Genomic DNA, 21165 nt, shown 5'->3' on the forward strand with positions numbered 1-21165 from the left:
TTTGCAACAGCCAGTCTCTGTCTTTATAGTGCAACAGTTTTATCACCACTGGACGGGGTGGCTGGCCCGGCTTAGGAGGCCTAGCTGGGACTCGGGGCACTTGTTCTAACGTGAAGAAAGGTGAAAGGCACTCCGGCGCCACTTCTGACCGTAACCAGTTGTCAAGGTATCCAACTATGCAATCGCCTTCCTTATTCTCCGGCAGACCCACCAAGCGTATATTGTTGCGCCTGCTGCGGTTTTCAGCGTCCTCCGCCCGCCTTTCCAGTGCCTGTATACGATCAAGTGCATCCACCAACCGCCCCTCCATGGATTTATGCTCTGGTACCATCTCTTGCAGGGTATCTTCCGTGCTTTTGACCCTGTCTTTCAGTTTGTCGTGATCTGCTCCCAGAAGCCCCAACCCCGTCGCCACTTGAGCTATATCCTGCTGCAGAGCGTCTTTCGTGGCCGTAATGGCTTCCAGGATACGATCTTGTAGCTGCTGTAAATCCGCAGGGCTCTGCACCGTGCCATCCGGTGCCTCAGAGCCGGCAGGTCCCTCCACTCTCCCCTTGGGTTTCCCCATCTTGTCCTTTTCGCCAGCCGTCAGCACCCTCTCCGCAAATCCAGAGGGGGGTTCTCTCCGCTCCCCTCCAGGCAGTGGAATCTCAGCAGGCGCACACTCCGGGCCAACAGATTTGCTAGTCCGGGTTCTCAAGCCGTTTGTAACACACTTCGGGCTTTAGTTCATAGGTGCCGGTGAGTGCCAATATCCCAGCCACTGCTCAACGCCTTGTCGTATGCGCCTCCAGCTCTGAGGGGTCGCTCCTCTGCCAGGCACACCCAGCTTTCCACTTCTGGGTCCGGCCAGCCCCGGTGCAAAAATCAGCTCTCCAAACTGGACCCGAGTGGCGCCGCCTCCCTTCCCGATTCGTCCAAGGAGGCCGCCGTGCACCTTCGGTTCTCAGCTGCGCCGGCTCTGTGTGCCATCCGCCATTTTGGGCCAAAGCGCCCGATGTTCCTTTGTCCTTCCTAATGGGCCGTTATACCGCCAGAGGGGCGTTGTGTCCGGTTCCTGGGGCTCCGCTGCCGTTCCGATGTCCTGTGCTGCCAGGACAACTCTGTGCATGCCGGATTTCGTGCCGTTTTCAAGATATTATCGGGGATCGGACGCGGAGCTCCGGGCTCACGCTGCCAGTCCCCTCGGTATCCAAGCCACGCCCCTCCTGTTGTGACATTGTTGCTTGCTAAATACATTTACAAATAAGCTGTTTAACCCCTTTAGTGCTAAGACAATTTGAGCAGCATCCCTAAATTTCCATTGAAATGAATGGTCAGCTCTGCTGCAGTGCATGACGAGTTACCCTTGTCATTAGCATCCAAGTGGTTAAGAGCACATGGTGACTGCGGACAAGTCATAAGCAAAGTCACTGGAATTATGAGGCAATGGAGGACCAAAATATGTGTCAAGAAATGGCGCATTGTGCAGTGTAATGTTGTATATCCTGTAGCAGTATTATTGCACATTCATATCATCATAAATACACATTAGAACTATTTGGACAAAAATTCACCTTCATAAGAGAAATAGCAATTGAAATATGACCAGTAAACCTTTGCAAAGGATCTGCAAATGTGTTGCTCCATATGGGGCACTTTGATCAGCAACTTTTGACCCTTTTGAGTTACAATTTGTTTTCTTCATACCTACAAGTAATGCAGTAGAGGGTGGATTATGTGGCAAGTACAGTAAATTCATCATTATGCGGAAAACGGGCTGCAGAATTGCATATTTGCAAGGGTCCTATACATGAGTCAGGTGGGCATCCCCAGCTTTTTGTTTGGCTGGGCACAATCCTTATTTTACAAAGTTAGTCTTACCTTTCTTCGTCCATATTAGGGATGTGAGCAAATTTGGTGGTAGTTGGATGTCCATGCCAACCTCCTTTCTTCTTAATGGACAATGCACCAGTGGCAAAACTTTTCTTTGATACAGTACCCGCTGCGAATGAGACGAAAAAAGCAAATGTCATCCACTACAATGGATACCTTTATTTTTAAAGAAAAGCTTGATTGAATACAAAGGTCTGATACAATTCACACTTATCATGAGCATATTGGAGTGCATCATAGACAACATGTGGGGCTATCATCATGCAAGTGGATTCAGCAAGACTTGTAGAACACCTCTCTGCGAATGCGAGTGTCCATTATACTAGTGTGGTCCTTTCTTCGCTGTCTCATCACACCTGAGACAGGATATCGCCACAATATGCCCAAGAATAATCACTGTACCAATTCTTTCGATGTCAGGATCTTCTGCGCCCGCTCCACCTCTAGACGGTTCTTTAGAGTTTCCTGAGAAAGGTGGACTTGATCATCCAGGTAAATATATATATAGGTAAGTATAGATTTTTTATTCTTAACTTCAAATCTACTTTCCTAGACAACATAGTGGTAGTTGATATTGCGGATGTGATTTTTTTTAGCTTTCATATTATGACCACAACCCAATGATCGGCCATTATTGACAGAAGTGTTCTTACATAATTCCCTCCTGCATCTGCTGCTCCCTCCAAAGTAACATTGCCAAGAGGAACAAGGTCACAAAGATGGATGAATGACACAGCATCATAGAGAGTTGTATACTTGTGACCGTGTCGTCTTGCGTATGAAATGTGTAGGCACAGCGAATGTATATCGAACTTAAAACTGACCAATGGCTGAAGCTGGCTGGCATAAAACACCTACAAGTAAGTATACTTTACACATATTTTGGAAAAATCATGGGGGAAGATTTACAAGCCCCTTGCAACCCTTTTGCGCCACTGTTGTGTCACTTTTTGTGACCCAGAGGCTGCCTAAACAATGCGCCACATTGCCCCCATTTACAACGTGATGCATCTCGGGAGATGCCTCACCTTGCAAAGCCATGTGCCACATTATAACCGTGTCAGGTATAATGTATGCAAAGTGGGCGTTCCCACGTGGGAAAGCCTTATAGAAGTGATGCAGTAAAATCTACAAGATTTCACTGCGCCATTTCTAGGATGCTACTGCGTCAAAACCCAACGCCTGCTTGGAGCAGGTGTAAGGAGTGACGCAGTGTGTTAGGATTAGGCCTCGTCATGCATTCCTGGATTTGCGTCGTGCTTATGACACAACTCCAGCAATGCGTGACTTTTGCACCAACAGATGCATCAAAATTTCTGATGCATCTGTATATCCATGCACCATGGTGTACCGTATTGTAAATACGGCTCATCCATGGTGGTGCAAGGGTTTCAAACACAGTTGCAGGGAAACTGACGCATCCATACAGATGCATCAATTTCTTGTAAATATGCTCCATGAGATCTTGGTTAATGCAAGACGTAAAAATGAAGTGCAGCCAAGAGGCAAGCAAGGTTCCTGCATTCCCTCCCATGCTACTCCACCCAGTAGGGGGTAACACATGACCCTATTACACTAGGTGCAAATTTATGACTGGTTTGTGGTTAGGTGGTTCACAGAGTTAGCGGGTTAAAATCTTTGCTGAATTTTCATTATTTCAGGACCTTGACACATGCATCTCCTCAGCCACTGGTCTTTCAAGCATATCTTTTGTGCCACCTGTTCGTTTGAGATAAATTAGTTGAAAGCCAATGTTTTGTATTCTGCTTCGGCCAGAAGTAGTCACAAGGCTACACATTTATAGCCCATCTTACTCTCCCGTGGCTACGAATGTAGTTACACCATACAGCCCTTACGGGTACATTCAAGAATCGACCCTGAAATTTTTCTTATATTTGACACTATGGGCTTAGGGTACAATACTTTTTTGCTGTCTAAAAATCCTCAATTTGTAAAATCGCAAGGTTTGTGTAAGTAAAATAGTGCTGTCCCATGCCCTAAACCCCTTTTATAAGTTCTTGTCCATTTCCTATAGCAGGGAAGAGATTTTTCCTTAAACTCCCTGAAGTGTGGTGGAACTTGTAGGTGGGACATAGATGCTAACATGGTTCATGTCTGTGACAAATGCAAGTTCCGCTTACCTCCGGTGACCTCCCACTGTTCTAATCTGACCAGAGGCAGACATAGGGTGTTTACGATTAAGGCGGCCCTGATTAATTCTCGCTTGGTCATAAACATTCCCATAACATTTTTGATCTTCTCTCTGACAAGTCTTAAGACTTGCTCTTTCTCACAGAAACCTGGCTAGCGGAGCACTCTAGCCCTGTGATTGAGATGGCCATCCCTGATGGCTTTAAAATCTCTAGAGTAGATCGAAAATCTGGGCGTAGAGGTGGTGTAGCTGTGGTGGTGAGGGATGAATGGGAGTGTCAGTGGAGCGAACTTAAGGAGCTACCGGAGACTGAAGACCTCGACTTCTGCATCAAATTCTCCCCTCAATATTCTTTGTAGGGGATACTGATGTATAGACCTCCTGGTCCTGCAGGTCCTTTTCTAAAAACCCTCGACGAGTTGATCACCCGTCGGGCACTCCGCTACTCCCACTTTGTGCTCCTTGGAGATTTTAATTCTCTGCAGTTGGTCCAACTTCAACAATGTGTTACCTATCCTACTCATTGCAAGGCCCACACTCTGGACCTAATCTGTTCCAGCACCCCTTTCACCGTGGCTGCCCCATTACCAGTATCTTGGTCAGACCTCTTCTTGATTCACTTCTCATGGAAAACCCATAGTGAATCTATGCTTACTCGACCACTTAGAGAACATAAGATTAAAGCTGTCCATAGAATTGACCCACCTGCCCTCAGTCTTGCTCTAGCCGAATCACACCCTTGGGTTGCTGTAGGTCTGAATATTGCACTGGAGAATTTCAATAATTGGATTGAGTCACCGCCTGGGCGCACTAAAAATCCCCTCACTAAGCCTTGGTTTTCTAGCTCCTTGAAAATGCAGAAACAGCAATTTAAAGACTGGAACTGAAATGGAGACAGGAATACTGCCCTATGGCCAGAACCTCACTCAAAAAGGCACAAAAATTTACTATGCCGTCATTGCCCAAGCAAAGAGTGCCTACTATGCTGAGTGTATTGCCCTATCTGGCAATGACGCCAGAGAAATCTTTAATATCCTACAAAGCTTTATAGCTCCTAAAGCAGAAACCAACTGGCACACCCCGTCCCTTCCTTGGTGTGAGAAACTCTCTAGCTTTTGTTATTAACAAGGTTCGGACCGTGCAATCCACTGATGAACTCACTGATAAATGCTTCCTTAGCTTCTGCTACAGTTCCTCCTTTTTTAAAGCAAGCGCGGATTGTCCCTCTTTAATAAAAAAACACCACTAGATCCCAAACTTCCTTCCAGCTATCACCCTATTTCCCTACTCCCTGCTGTGGCCAAGGTTTGTGAGAAATTGGTCAACAAACAGCTGTCTGCTTTTGTGGAACAGCATGACCTTCTGCATCCAGCACAATCAGGCTTCAGAGCCTCCTACAGCATAGAATCTGCGTTGGTGGAAATCTGGGAATCCAAACGCGAAACATTAGATGAGGGGGGCAGGGAGGCACTGGCCCATTTTGACCTCTCGGCAGAGTTTGACACCGTGCCACACGCTCTACTCCTATCTCGTCTTCAGGACATTGGCATTACAGGTTCTGCATGGAAGAGGCTGAAATCCTACCTCGAGGGCAGAACTCAGCAAGTCTGGATCCCTCGCTTTATGACTAACCCCCAGAATCTGATTACCGGGGTTCCGCAGGGGTTAGTCCTGAGTCCCATCTTGCTCAACATCTATACCTCGCCCCTCATTTGAATGGCAGAAGAGCTGGGTGCGGATCACACTCAGCTTCTTTTCACTTAGAATAAAAATGAGACGTCCTCTTCCAATGTCAAAACCTGTCTGACTGCAGTGTTTGACTGGCTCAAAGCTGCCTAGCTTAAATGGAATGAGGATAAAACCGAGATCCTTTTCTTCTGTAAATTTCCTCCCCAGTACTGGCACTTCTTTTGACCAGATGATTCTCCCTGGCCCATCCCCGGGGCCAACCTGTTAAGAACTTAGGTATCTGGCTCGACAAAAAGCTGGGCTTCGGCCCTCAGATCAAAAAGCAGACTGGAATGTGCTTTGGCATTTTGAAAGCACTAAAAAAGTTTCTGCCTTTACTCCATCTTTCCGCTAGGGAAACAGTCACTCATGCACTCATTACCTCTCGTATTGACTACGCCAATGCATTGTATATTGGGCTGCCTGGCTACCTTCTGGACAAACTTCAGGTAGTTCAGAATGCCGCAGCCAGAATCCTTCTCAATCTCCCTAAGAGGGCCAGCGATAGGCCGCACATTCGTAACCTGCACTAGTTACCGGTGAAAGCACGGATGCTGCCCTTTATGGGCGTGGCCCGTTGTACTTAAGGAAACACTTTCAGTGTTATGTGCCTTCTATGCAGCTCCACTCCTCCACATTGCTGATGGCCTGCACCGCCAGGTTCCGTCTTAAAAGGGTAGGTGGCAGCTCCCTAGCTTACATGGTGGCAGCAGCCTGGAACCACTCCCCATTGACTTATGCAACCTTCAAGATCCCAAACATTTTAGGAAGAGACTTAAGACCGTTCTTTTTAATTAGCTGTCTCTCTTTTCTTCCTTCCCTCACACTGGGCTCGCGCAAAGAACACTCTTTAGAGTAGCTGTGCGCGTTACAAAATGCTATAACATAACATCATAACATTTTTAGAGTCAGAAAAGTCTTTTTAACTCACAAAAGTGGACCTGTAAAGCTCCCCCCCCAACACACACATAATAAGTCGGCCCCTTCTGTGACCCATTTAACAAGCATTGGAAATGCAATAGGTCTTGCCTTTGTTTAAGTTAAAGCATTTGCTTTGCTAATGGTATTGTATTTTAGCTATGTCTTATTGAGTGTTTGCATGTGATATGTTGTGCCTTTATGTTGGTTGAATTGTAATTGTTATGTGTGTAGTAGTTAATAGGAGAAGAGCAGTGTTTAAGATTTGGGACAGGGAGTTAGTAGAAGAACAGCATAAGCGTTAATGAAGTATAGTGAGAGTGGATCCTTTTCAGATCAGCACTGGGTCTTGCCCATTATATTTATTAACACAGCGAGCAGCGAGCATGAGGAAGAAGAAATGGGAGTGGGGAGAGTAGTATGAGGGAGAAGGAAGAGAGCGTGGAGGAGATTAGCGGATTTTGAAGGAAGGGAAGTGTCGAGAGCAGTATGATGCATAAGGAAGGAGAGAGGAGTAAACAAGCAGTAGGAAGGATATGAAAGGAGTGTGAGAAGTAGAAGAGTAGAGTGAGGTGGCAGGAAGGTAAGATTATTTTGCTTAGTATTAGGCATAAGGAAGTAGATAGGTGTAGGAGAGTATTGTGAGGGAGATTGCAGGAGAAAGCGGCGGAGAAGAGCAGTGTGATGCAGAAGGACAGAGTGATGAGGATAAGAGCAGTGTTAAGCAGAAGGATGGTGTGTGTTACGGAGAAGAGCAGTGTGCGCTAGAAGGTTTGTGAGTGTGGATGCGAGTAGTATGAGGCATATGGATGCAGTTATGTTGGTAGTGTTGTGTTTTTGGTGTTGGTGGCACGGCGTTGTTGTGGTTTAGCTAATGGTGATTGTTGCATTTGTTCAATAAACACAAATTTGGTATTCCCAGTGCCATCGGAGATCTGTAATAGTTTGCAATTCCCTTCCCCCCCCACCCAGGAGGCTGGCTACTCCTGCCCCTAATGCTCCTTAAGAGACGCTTTTGTTCCTTGTTTCCCCCCATTCTCCACAACCTCTTCTCTACAGCCCCATGCGTTGGCTATTCTCTGGGGTTCTGACCCTTTATATCGCCGGCCTTTTCACTATAGCTCCTCTGACGGGGTCTGTCCCTGCCCACCCTTCTGAGACCTTACACGGTGCTGCGTTCTCAGGGCAAAGCGCCTTACATTCTGGGAAGGGTAGGGAAGTGCAGGCTCGCTACACATTGGCTTCCATGGAAGCAGGTGTGGTTGCTAGTCGCATGGGGCTGGCTCCTCGGTATAATCGTAGAGAGAAGGGAGAGCTCCTGGCCACTGGAGCAGGAAGCCGACCCCCTTAGTATTTTATACAAAAGAGGGTTGAGGGAGTCCCTGTGGCAAGAAGAAAGCTGACGGATTAGGACAACCACATGACGAGTAGTTTAGCACTCTGCATTGACAGTGAAATTCGTTTTCCGCAATTGCTTTTCTAACGGCCACATTTTAAAAATAATTTCAGGAATCTACACCAAGACTATCTGCTCTTACATGGAAACATGGTTATTAAAATGCATGTAATTAATATATTACTGGCCAGTGTTGCTCGGTTGAGCTGTAAATTGTCTTTATAACTAGAACGTTTTTAGCTGTGCCTGCGGTTTCTCAAGACGTACTTTGGTACTGTGGTTTCATGCTGGGTCACGGAAAATGAGCACGATACGAGAACTATGTAACAAAACGTACGCTCATGTTAAAGCGCTCCGATACCTTCGGGTCTAGTTCGCGCTATGTAGAACTATATAAAAGAGGAACACAACGGATAGAAAACAAAATGGGAGGTGACTGGATCGTAAACAGAAATGTAAATAATTTCAGCAGTTTTATGGAGTGAGCAGGCCCCCAACACAACTGTGAATACATAATCAGTGCATGCGTGGATAGTCAGTTCTAGAGAAGTTACCACACGCCGCTTGCTATAAACAAGCGCGGTCCTCTTTCAATAACAAAAAACACCAGTGGTGACTGACTTTAAAAAAAGCAGTGAAAATGTCCCGTCGTGAAGAACATCGGCGGGCAGCCCCCTCACTACCAGGTCCGGTAGTTCCCAGTGTTAATATGCCCCCGCTGTACTTGTAGGGAAAGGCTGTCCCTGACAATGATATTGTCGGCTCAACAAATGCCCCAAAGCAACCAGTCCAGGCAAACAGGCCCCCAATGGTGTACAGACAGTCCCCGGCAGCTCAAAAAGAGAAGGCCCCTCAGGAGGAGCGAGGTAACCCTCCTGCCCGGCCCACAACCCGCTGACTCGTAGCAACCCGGAACCCACAATGGTTACCTGCGGCAGGGATTGTAGGCACTTGTGCGAGGCTCCGTGGGTCTCCGGGGTGTTAGATCCTTGCAGGCGCTGCCCGGGTGAGGAGCGAAGCAGCCCCTCCCGCCCGGCGTCGACGAGTCTTCCGTTTCCAGGCAACGGCCCCACCGGCACCAATCCCAGCGCGGCTCCTCGTCTGACGTCAGAGGAGCTGCGCTCGGGATTTCTGAGGCTCCCGAAGTTCCCGGGCTGCGGCGGTGTTTACGGGGAGGCAACCTTGAATGTCCCTACAATGCCGCTGTGGGAGTCTATACCACGCTGCCTTCCTCAATATGTGGGCCACAGTCGCACACAGCGCTTCCCCCGCACGGCGCTTCACGCTTCCTTCGGGTCAGGCGGCGGCGGTGATTTCAAACAGCGCTCCTTCTGGCACAGAGCTCCACAGTGCCTTCCCATGCGTAAGGGGAGAGGAGCCCGGTGAGTGGGGTTGAGGGTGGGGGTGTACGCGCGTGTGTCTGTTTGAGTGTGTCTGTGCGTGCGTGCGTCTGTCTGTCTGTGTGCGCGTGTGTCTGTTTAAGGGGGGGTGCGTGTGTGTATGCAGTGTGTGTTTGCCTGTGTATGGCTGTGTATGTGCGCATGTGTGAGTGTGGCTTTGTTTGCGAATGGGAATATGAGGCACGCTCCCGAGGTGAAATCTCGGCCAGAAAAAGCGCGTGGAACTCTGCTGTCCACATTCCCCCAAAAGTAACAACATAAGTTGTCTCGCCCTAGACAGCAAAAGCTTCGCTTTTGCTTTCGTCTAGGCGAGACCTAAAAAAGAAGAATCCAAGGTGTCCAGAGGTAACACAGGTTGGTTGGAAGGAGGAATGACAAGTGCATGTGTCGTGCACGGAGTCTCTTGAAATACCTGAGCTGCTCCTCTCTTGCATTAGTGTGTGCTCCTGATAGCAGGGTTTCCTTCACTATACACTAATGCCCCCATTCTGGGCAGTGCCATCACCCTGACCACCAGTGAATATCGCCCAGACCAGAGTCAAGCTGGGGCAGAAATAGGCCTGGGCACCAAAATATAGGTGCCCCTCATTAGTGAATTAGAAAGCTAAGAAAGTGGACCTTTTTTGCAAGCAGGGGCAGTTTTGAACTTGACATGCAGTATACATGTTTTTGCCAGGCATGGACAACTGTATGGATTTTAGCTTGCTGCTGGCATTGTTTTTTTAATATCAGAGATATTAGCAATAAAACAGTAACAGGCACTGGCAAAGTCAATAGGTCTCGCCTATGCAATAGGTATTGGCTTCACAGTGACGTAGAGTGTAATGGTGTAGAATGGCCTAGCATGTAGTGGCTTAGAGAGAGGTGGTGCAGAGTAGAGTGGCGTTGAGTTCAGTGGCGGAGAGTACTGTAAAGAGGAGTAGAGTGATGTAGAGTAGAGTGTCATAGAGCAGAGTATGTTGCCATTGAGTGGAGTGGCATAGAGTGGAGTAGTGTAAAAAAGTGGAAAGACATATGGTGGAGTAGTGTGTGGTAGAGTCAAGTGGTGTAGAGTAGAGTGAAGTGGTATAGAGTGAAGTGACATAGAGTGGAGTAAAGTGGACTAGTGTGGCATAGAATGAAGTGGCGTAGAGTGCATTCATTTTGAGTAAAGTGGTTTAGAGTTTATTGACATAGAGTGCAGTGACGTAGAGTGGTGTAGTGGCATAGAGTCGATTGTTTTAGAGTATAGTGAAATAGTATAGAGTGGAGTGGGTCAGGGTAACGTCAAGTGGTGCAGGGCAGATTGCAGAGGATCTGCTTTGCATGGTCTTCAAGTCGCTGCATGGGTTGGGTCCGTCGTATTTGGCTAAGAAGATCGAAGGCTACCAACCAGGAAGACAACTAAGGTCGAGTAACAGTAACCTGTTATGTGGCAGAAGAATCAAGAAGGTCAAAATGGGAGGACGTGCCTTTTCCTACCTGGCCCGACGCACTGGAACAAGCTTCCTAAGTCTCTCCGAACCTGCACCAATTTTGTCCATTTTAAAAAGTTACTTAAGACCTGGCTATTCTGAAAAGTGACTGCTTACTTCTCCTCCAGCTGTCTCTTTCTCAGGCGCCGAGAGATCCCTTGGGGTATGATTTGTGCGCCTTAAAAATTAGTTTAATAATAATAATAAAGAGGAGTAGAGTGGCATAGAGGGCAGTGGTATAGAGTAGAGTAGTGTAGGGTGCAGTGATATGGAGTGCAGTGGTGCAGTATAGATTAGAGTGGTGTAAAGTAATGCAGAATGTAGTGGCGTATAGTACATTAGTGTGGGGTAGAGTTAAGTGGTACAGAGTAGGGAGCAGTGGCAAAGAGTAGAGTGATGAAGAGTAGAGTGGTGCCGAAAGCCGTGACGGAGCGCAATGGTGTAGAGTGGCATAACATGCAGTGACATAACAAGTGTGGTGCGGAGTAGAGTGGTGTTGAGTTCAGTGGTGAAGAGTGCAGTGTTGCAGAATAGGGTAGAGTGGTGCAGAGAAGAGTGGCGCAGAGAGCATTAGTGTAGACTACAATGGTGCCGAGTAGTACAGAATGGCGTAGAGTGCAGTGATATTGAACACAATGGTGTAGAGCAGCATAGTTTACAGTGGCGTAGCATGCAGTTGTGTAGAATGCAGTGGTGCAGAGTATAGCCGCATTGAGATCAGTGGCCGAGAGTGCAGTCTTTCAGAGTTTAGAGACATAGCGTGGAGTGATGTACAGTAGAGTGGCTTAGAGTAGATTGACGTAGAGTGGAAGGGTGTACAGTGGAGTATAGTTGAGTGACAGAGTATCAGAGTGGAGTAGAATGTTGTGGAGTGGTGTGGAGCAGAGTGGAGTGGCGAAGAGGGTGTTGCATAAAGTGGAGTAGAGTGTTGTAGAGTAGAGTGGCGTAGAGCAGAGTAGATTGTCACAGAGTGGCGTGGTATAGAGTGGAGTAGTGTACGAGATTGGAATGGCATAGAGTGGAGTAGTATGTTGTAGAGTCAAGTGGCATAAAGTGGAGTGGCATAAAGTGAAGTGGCATAGAGTGGAGTAAAGTGGAGTAGTGTGTCGCAGAAAGGAGTGGAATAAAGTGGTATGCAGTGGTATAGAGGGAGTTGCATAGAGCATTATAGAGTGGAGTAGTGTTGTAGAGTGGCACAAGTGTGGTAGAGCAGAGTAGAGCATCAGAGTAGTTTATCGTAGAGCGTAGTGTCGTAGAATATAATGTCGTAGGGCGGAGAGTCGTAGAGTGGAGTTTCATAGAATGGTATGCCACAGAGTGGAGTAGAGTGAAGTGGCGTAAAGTTCAGAGATGCAGACTAGATTGGCGTAGAGTGCATTAGTTTTGAGTACAGTGGTGTACAGTGCATTGACAGAGTGAAGTGGCATGCAGTGGCGTAGAATGGAGTAGTGCATACTAGAGTGCAGTGGCATACAGTAGATTGTTTCAGAGTAGAGTGAAGTGGCGTAGAGTGCAATGGTTCAACGTAGAGTGTAGTGGTGCAAGGTAGAGTGCAAAGGTGTAGAGCAGAGTGGCGTAAAGTGTAGTGGTGCAGATTGCAGTGACATGGAGTGCAGTGTTGCAGAATAGATTAGAGTGGCGTAGTTTGATGCAGAGTGTAGTGGCGTAGAGTTAAGCGGTACAGAGTAGAGTGCAGCAGTGTAGAGTGCAGTGGCATAGAGTGGAGTGGTGCCAAGTAGAGTGGTGCAGAGAGTAGTGGCGTAGAGTACAGTGGTGTAGAGTAGAATAGAGTGGCTTGAAGTGCAGTGGTATAGAGTAGAGTGACATAGAGTAGAAGGGTGTAAAGTGGAGTAGAGTTGAGTGGTGTAGAGTGTCAGATTCAAGTAAAGTGTCATAGAGAACCACAGAGTGTTGTGGGGTGGTGTAGATAAGATTGGAGTGGCGTAGAGGGTGTTGTGTAGAGTGGAGTAGAGTTGAGTGGTGCAGAGTAGACTGTCCTAGAGTAGAATGATATAGAGTGGAGTAGTGTATGAGAGTGGAATGGCATAAAGTGGAGTAGAGTGTTGTAGAGTCAAGTGATACAGAGTAGAGTGGAGTGGCCAGAGTGAAGTGAAGTAGAGTGGAGTAGTGTGCTGCACAATACAGTAGAGTAAAGTGGCATGGAATTTCATAGAGGGAGTTGCGTAGAGCATCACTGAATGGAGTAGTGTTGTAGAATGCCACAGAGTGGAGTCGACTGTTGTAGATTAGAGTAGAGCTTCACACAGTGGTGTATTGCAGAGTGGAGTGCCGTAGTGTGGAGTAGAGTGTAATGGTGCAAACTACAGCAGTACAGAGTAGATTGGCAAAGAGTGTAGTGGCACAGAATGCATTGCTTTTGAGTAAAATAGTGTAGAGTGCATTGACATAGAGTGTAGTGATGTAGAGTGCAGTGGCATAGAGTAGAGTGGTGCACAGTAGAGTGCAGTATATTTAAAGGTCAACAAGGGCACCCATACGAGTCAGCAAGGGACCTCGGGGAACATATTTATGAAAACAACAGTGGTCCCATGCATAATCAAAATTCTTACAATAATCAATATAGACACAATGGATAATATATTGGTTTTGGACATGTCCAGCCGGACAGAGGTCTCAATCTTTTTACTTTTTCACAAAAATCAACAAGAATTTCCTTCAACAATTCATCGTAGTGGGGCACAAGCCTGTACCCTACCACATACAAATTGGCATGGTGAAGAGTGTCACAAACAGAAACACAAGGCTTTTAGGCAAGAACTTCAGATTCCTGTAGATAATAATGGAACAGAATTTCCAGTCACACCATTACAAACATATAACACATGATGTACGTTATAGGTATATGGTGTACAGAAAAGTCGACGGCGTTTCGTTCCCACTATCTAATCATGGGGATCATCATCAGGACATTGATAATGCCTAAACAATATACACCTTTGTAGCCGATAACTCCCACCCTAAAGAATCAGGGCAGGACAACAAAAAGTATTGTGTAAGTGGACCTGGCAACTAGCAATCAGGGAGCCAAGTGAGGACGCGTCAGCATTGTGCTCGATTGCGTATGGATGAAGGTAGTTAGTCCGGATCAGTCGGTCGTGGCTTCTTCCTGGTAATGAGTGGAGTAGCGTAGAGTAGGTTATTTCAGAGTAGTGGGGTAGCATAGAGTAAAGAGTTTCAGGGTAGAATGGAGTGGTGCTGGGTAGAGTGCAGAGCTGTAGAGTGGTGTAGAGTGCAACGGTGTAGAGTAGAGTGGTGTAGAGTGCATGGACATGGAGTGCAGTCGTGTAGAACTGATTAGAGTGGCGTGGAGTGATGCAGAGTGTAGTGGTGTAGAGTACAGAAGATTGGCATAGAGTTGAGTGGTGCAGAGTAGAGTTCAGAGGTGTGGAGTGCAGTGGCATAGAGTAGAGTGGTGCAGTGAGCAGTGGCGTAGAGAATGTTGGTGCAAAGTAGAATAGAGTGGAGTAGAGTGCAGTGATGTAAAGCGCAATGGTGTAGACTGGTGTAGCATGCAGTGGCCTAGAGAGCAGTGGTGGAAAGTAGAATGGTGTTGAGTTCAGTGGCAGAGAGTGCAGTCTTGTAGAGTAGAGTGGCACTGAAGGCAGTGGCATAGAATACAGTGGTGCAGAATAGAACAGAGTGGCATAGAGTGCAGTAACAGAGCGCAATAGTGTATAGCGGTGTAGTTTGCAGTTGCGTTGCATGCAGTGTCAAAGAGTGCAGTGGTTCAGAGTAGAGTGGCATTGAGTTCAGTGGCCCAGAGTGCAGTTTTGCAGAGTAGAGTGATGTAAAGTGCAGTGGTGTAGAGTGGAGTAGAGTAGAGTGGTGAAGAGTACAGTGACGCTGAATACAGTGGTACAGAGTAGAACAGAGTTGTGTAGCATGCAGTGGCCTAGAGTGAAATGAAATAAAAAGTAGTTTTTCTATAGCGCAACTGCCACTCCTAATGGAGTCTGCTAGCGCTGTGAGTAACAACAGATCAGCTATATAAGGAAAAATCTAAATAAGGTTTAGGCAACAAGCATCAGATTTTAGAAAATCCACGTCTTTAACGATTTCCTGAACTGCCCCTCTTGTTCAATAACTCTAAGTTCCCTAGGCATACTCTTCCAGGCCTTTGCTCCCAGAACTGTAGCTGTTCTTCTGCCTCTGGTGGCTCAGTTGAATGCCGGAACTCTGAGCAAGCTTGCAGTGGTGGACCTCAATGTTCTTACAGTGGTATGAGGACTGAATCTTACTGAAAGGTATCTTGGGCCCAGATGACGATGGGCTCTAAAAGTCGTCAGTAATAGTTTAAACAGGATTCTTTTATGGACCGGGAGCCCTTGGAGAACCGATGCCCTACGCGGCAAACCTAGAACTAATCTGGCTGCTGCGTGCTGGACCACCTGTAGTCTCCTCAGGTTATTTTTGTTAATTCCTGCAAGGAGACTATTGCAGTAGTCCTGTCTCGATAGTATGAGAGCCACCGCCACTGTCTTCTTGGCGGCCAAAGGGATCAGATTAAAAAACTTTCTCAAAGTTTTTATGAGCCCGAAACAGGTCTTGCAGAGTAGAGAATAGTGGCAGAGAGTGCAGTGATGCAGAGTAGTTGCCATAGAGAGCAGATATTTTGAGTAAAGTGGTTTTGAATGCATTGGTGTAGATTACAGTGGTGTATAATAGAGTGGGCCAGCATAGAGTGCAGTGGGGTCTAGTGGCGCAGAGTGTAGTAGTATGGCTTGAAGCACAATGGTGTGGAGTGGCGTAGCATGCAGTGACATAGCAAGCAGTGGTGTGGAGTAGAGTGGTGTTGAGTTCAGTGGTGAAGAATGCAGTCTTGCAGAATAGGGTAGAGGGGCGCAGAGAAGAGTGGCGCAGAGAGCATTAGTGTAGACTTCAATGGTGCAGAGTAGAACAGAATGGCATAGAGTGCGGTGATACTGAACACAAAGGTGTAGAGTGGCATAGTTTACAGTGGCGTAGCATGCAGTTGCGTAGAGTGCAGTGGTACAGAGTAGAGCCGCATTGAGTTCAGTGGCCGAGAGTGCAGTCTTTCAGAGTTTAGAGACATAGCGTGGAGTCATGTACAGTAGAGTGGCATAGAGTAGATTGGCGTAGAGTAGATTGTTTCATAGTAGAGTGAAGTGGTGCAGAGTGGAGTGGTGCAGGGTAAATTTCAGTAACATAGAGTACTGGCAGAGAGTGTAGTGGCATAAAGTGGAGTGCCGCAGAGTGGAATAGAGTGGTGTAGAGTGCAGTGGTGTTGAGTAAATTGTTTAAGAGTAGAGTGAAGTGGCATAGAGTGGAGAGGTGCAGTGTAGAAGAGTGCAGTGGCATAGAGTAGTGTCACAGCAAACAAATGATGGACGGAATGCTGACAATGCAAACATTCTCCCCCAGTCAAAAGATCTAGGTAAATCCATCGTTATTTTGCCCACTACGCCACCCCAGTTTGGATCCAGCCATTTGCAAATCAGTCTTGACCCTGTGCCCCATGGGAACAGTCCAGGCCGAACTGCAAGGCCAGGTCCTCCTTGGACAGGAAAAAAGTATCCTGGGACCAGTTTCAGGGTATGTCACTCTTCTTCTGTCAGGCTAGCTTGAATCCAGTGGCACAGTGAGCAAGAGCCTCACGTCTGGGCATACCCATCCCACTTAGGGCGAAAAGGGTTACAGCAAACAAATGATGGACGGAATGCTGACAATGCAAACATTCTCCCCAGTCAAAAGATCTAGGTTAAATCCATTGTTCTTTTGCCCACTACGCCACCCCAGGTTGGACCTAGCCATTTGCAAATCGGTCTTGACCCTGTACCCCATGGGAACAGTCCAGGCCGACCTGCCAGGCCAGATCCTCCCTGGACCGGAAACAAGCAACTTGGGACCGGTTTCAGGGTATGTCACCCTTCTTCAGCCAGACTAGCTTGAATCCAGTGGCACAGGGAGCAGGGACCCACGTCTGGGCATACCCATCCCACTTAGGGCGAAAAGTGTTACAGCAAAAAAATTGGAATGGCATGATGAGCAAAAAACAATGGCTCTAGGCCCAGATCTCCATACTGGGGTCAGGGCCAGCTTTAGTCCTGGTGGTGCCCTGTGCGACCATGTTTGTTTGCACCCTCCATGACCACCTCACCACAGATTCCCTCACTACCACCATTTGACAATAACCCCCAAGTCTCCATAACCACTGTCTTTTAGATTCATTTAGTTTTATAGCTCCTGTCATACCAGTTTAAGGTGTCAGAACACGTTACATCACACATATGTTGCACAGAGACAATCATACATGTGTACATCAGTGCATAGGAAATGTGACATAAGACAGAGGTCTAGAAGGTGTAGGAGTCACATGTCATCCATACTGGTAGGCAGTATAGTTTAAGAGACCTTGGTCTGGTAAAGCACAAATTCAGAATTTAAAATGTAACACCATTGTTAGGGGTTTTCTTCAATTAGACAACTTGATGTCTACCCAACTGAACCCTTTTTGCAATATTAGGATAAGGAAACAAGCATTGGCAATGCAATAGGTCTCGCATTAGCAAAGTTTGAGCTATTGGTATTGTAAATGACAATTTTTTTACTTATGTGTTGGTTTTAAAAATTGCGAAATTAATAGCTTTGTCATTTACAATGCCAATAGTTATACATTTTGCAAATGTGACACCTGTAGCATTTGTAATGCAATATGTGTTGTATTTACGTGACTTAGATGTATTGATATTACAAATAACAATGGCTTTTAATTTTTTTAAATCAGTAATACTTAAATAAAAGTTCTTGTAATTTATAATGGCAATAGCTTAAACTTTTGTAAATAACTTTTGTGAAGATTATGTTCAGTGTATTTTATTGTGACGAAAATCCAAGAACTGAAGTGAAATATTAACTTGTTTTTGTGACATTTCTAATAAAGCTTGAAACATTGAGAGAACATATTTGAACCAGTTGTTGTTGAATGGTTGCACAGATTAATGTTGTGGTGGCGCAGAGTGATTCTGTGGCGTTCAGTGATGCTGTGGTAGCGCATAGTGATGTTGTGGTGACCCTGAGTGATTCTGTGGTGGTGCTGAGTGATGCTGTGGTGGTGCTGAGTGATGCTGTGGTGGTGCAGTGATGCTGTGGTGGTGCAGAGTGATGCTGTGGTGGTGCAGAGTGATGCTGTGGTGGTGCAGAGTGATGCTGTTGTGATGCAGAGTGATGCTGTGGTGGTGCAGAGTGATGCTGTTGTGGCGGTGAGTGAACATGTGGTGGTAGGGAGTGATGCTGTGGTGGTGCAGAGTGATGCTGTGGTGGCGGTGAGTGAAGCTGTGGTTGTGCTGAGTGAAGCTGTGGTGGCGGTGAATGAAGCTGTGGTGGCAGTGAGTGAAGCTGTGGTGGTGGTGAGTGATGCTGTGGTGGTGCTGAGTGATGCGATGGAGGTGCTGAGTGATGCTGTTGTGGCCTTTAGTGATGCTGTGGCAGCCCTGAGTGATGCTGTGGTGATGCTGAGTGATGCTGTGGTGGTGCAGAGGGATTCTGTGTTGGCGGTGAGTGATGCTGTGGTTGAGCTGAGTGAAGCCGTGGTGGTGGGGAGTGTTGAATTGATGGTGACGAGTGATATTTTTGTGGTACTGAGTGATGCTTTGGTGCTGCTGTGGTGGCACTGAGTGATGCTGTGCTGGTGCTGAGTGATGTTTTTTATTGCCCTGAGTAATACTGTGGTGATTGCGAGTGGTGCCGTTTTTGGCCCTGAGTGATGCTGTTGTTGGCCTTTAGTGATGCTGTGGTGTCACTGATTAATTTTGTTGTGGCACTGAGTGATGCTGTGGTGGCCCTGAGTGATGCTGTGGTGGCCCTGAGTGATGCTGTGGTGATCCTGAGTGATGCTGTGGTGACCCTGAGTGATGCTGTGGTGACCCTGAGTGATGCTGTGGTGACCCTGAGTGATTCTGTGGTGACCCTGAGTGATTCTGTGGTGCCCCTGAGTAATGCTGTGGTGGCCCTGAGTAATGCTGGGGTGGCCCTGAGTAATTCTGTGATTATGGAGAGTGCTATTGTTGTGGAAGGCTTTGAATCCAAAGCCTTCCACTGCTAATGTTACCTTGGACTTTTATCTGAATACAAGCAAACAAAACCAGGTCGCGTGTGGAGTGCGCTTGGAAATATTACCATTTTCGATTTACTCATGCAGGTCTATGGTTGGAATTTGTCTTAGTTACAAGCATTTGTCGTTGTCCTGCGCATCAACAAATAAAGCAAATTAAAAAAAATTATCCAATAGCGCTACATTTATAGTTAATTAGGCTGTAAAGAACAATATAACATAAATAGCAATAAAAGGTGAAAATAAACGAGGCAATAATACGAACCATCCATACACACCAGAGAGAGCACAAGGTTATAAAAAGCGATGGTAAAACAGTCACAGTAAAACCAAAACACAAATGAAATCATATCCGTGTCCATGTTACCCCAAAAATAAATCCCTTTACAATTTTTGTTAGATTTTGAATGCCTCCATTTTTGAGTCGTCCATTTAGCAGTCGTTCACCCATATGCCAAAATTACGTGACTTCAACAACACAGTGGTAAATGCCCTGCGGAGGGGAAACCGGAATTAAAGAGGATGCCACAGTGGCGCCTCGTCTGTTTCCTTCAAACACCAAGCCGCGCTGTCTGCATTTTTTGAACTTCAAACACTAAATAAAGGGTTTCTGACCTTGCTGCAGGAACACCAGAAGTGTTCGTTTTTCAAAAGCATCTATTTAACAAACATTGGGCGAATGGCAATATTCCCAAGCACATGACATATTTCCAGTTTTGTTTGACTTGCGCAGGGCTATGTCTCTGAATGTGTTTTATTCCCAATAAATGAAAAGCCGTGCACGAGTGAATAATTAATGTAGGAGAATCCCCTCAACCCCAAAATGACATAAAAAAAGCTTTGCTAAGGCTTTCAAAGCAAAGTAGATAGAAAAGCCAGTAATCTAATATGACGGGTTTAGACGATATAAGTATGCGTTTCAAAGGGATAATTTTGGTCATATGTCAAGCGAAATATACAATTCCGATACATAGCCTAGAGGGCCGAACCAGCAGTAAAGGCAACAGGTCTCACTTTTTCCCAGGGCTAAAATATCAATGTGCCACATATATATTGTGAAGTGCCCCTGATCAATACCTGGAATGTTTGCAAGGCAATATTTATATTTGAAGGGATAAACGAAGGCTGACCCCCCCTCCCTCCAACTGACGAACAATGGATTGTAGTGGAAAACACTTTTACATTAAACCAACATGTGCTGGAAAACTGGCTTTTCTTTAATGGGACACACAAGGAACGAGCTTGCCAACCCATCTACATCAAAAAAAGAAGTTCCAGTAGGGAAAATGGTACTTTTCTTCCCCCCTCCCCCAGAGGCAGGGAAATGTAAGTTGGAAATCCCACAACCAAGTTTTGGCTGTAATATTTTCATATTTGTTGAAATGTGTTGAGTTGGACGTGTTCCTTTGCAGTGGTACAGAAAAAGTCGCTCTAAACAATGACATGGATAGCCTGACTGTGGCAAGTAATAAAGTTGAGGACAACGTAAAAGGAAATTACACCCGTGCTGAATGCAAACAAATAAGGAAAAGAATGTTTATAAAAGGCATATCTGTATCCACCATAGCGCCATGAAAAATTACGAATAGTTTTACTGCCCACAGTTGGACTTTACCGGGTGTGAACAGTAAGACTTGCTGCACAGGCCTGGTCTGTTTTGTCACTGCAAGCGAAAACTGATTTACTTACCAACACCTTAAGCTGAATAGACTGCAGACGATGGTGCTGCTGCGAACATTTATACCATGACGCCTTCTTGCTCTGGTCCTTTTATTTATAAACTTTCTTGCTGCTTTCCTACGTTTTATATTTTCTTGTACTTAAACCCAAACATGCAGAACATTTTAGGCCACGGTATGACGGAAAAAACACATACAAAAAATGGAAACGTTAATCGTACTCTGCTTGACAGTATTTTTAAAATGACTTTTTCCTATCGAACCTCCTACCAAAAAAAAAGCATCTTTTCGGCCTCTTTAGTGGGGCTGGGGGATCATAATCATGGTGTATTTACAGTGCATCAGCTACAGAGATACGTACTCCAAGACACCGAGCACACTATTGGGGTATAGTCAGTTACAATAATGTTATAAAAAGCAAATAAAACATTAGATTGTTAATATTTATAATGGAAACGTTAATCGTACTCT

At 46.2% G+C, this 21165-nt stretch overlaps 1 protein-coding gene across 1 annotated transcript in view; it reads right to left on the reverse strand.

The window, feature by feature from the left end:
• CCDC190 (coiled-coil domain containing 190) overlaps positions 1-21165 on the reverse strand; it is a 103665-nt gene that overhangs the window by 58079 nt on the left and 24421 nt on the right. Inside the window, exon 3 of the mRNA XM_086957170.1 lies at positions 1864-1984. Within this exon, the coding sequence (XP_086813296.1) occupies positions 1864-1984 (121 nt within the window). The remainder of the gene's footprint in view (positions 1-1863; positions 1985-21165) is intronic.

This window comes from Lissotriton vulgaris, chromosome 1_1 (genome assembly GCF_964263255.1).
Source record: "Lissotriton vulgaris chromosome 1_1, aLisVul1.2, whole genome shotgun sequence".
Classification (NCBI taxonomy): Eukaryota; Metazoa; Chordata; class Amphibia; order Caudata; family Salamandridae; genus Lissotriton; species Lissotriton vulgaris.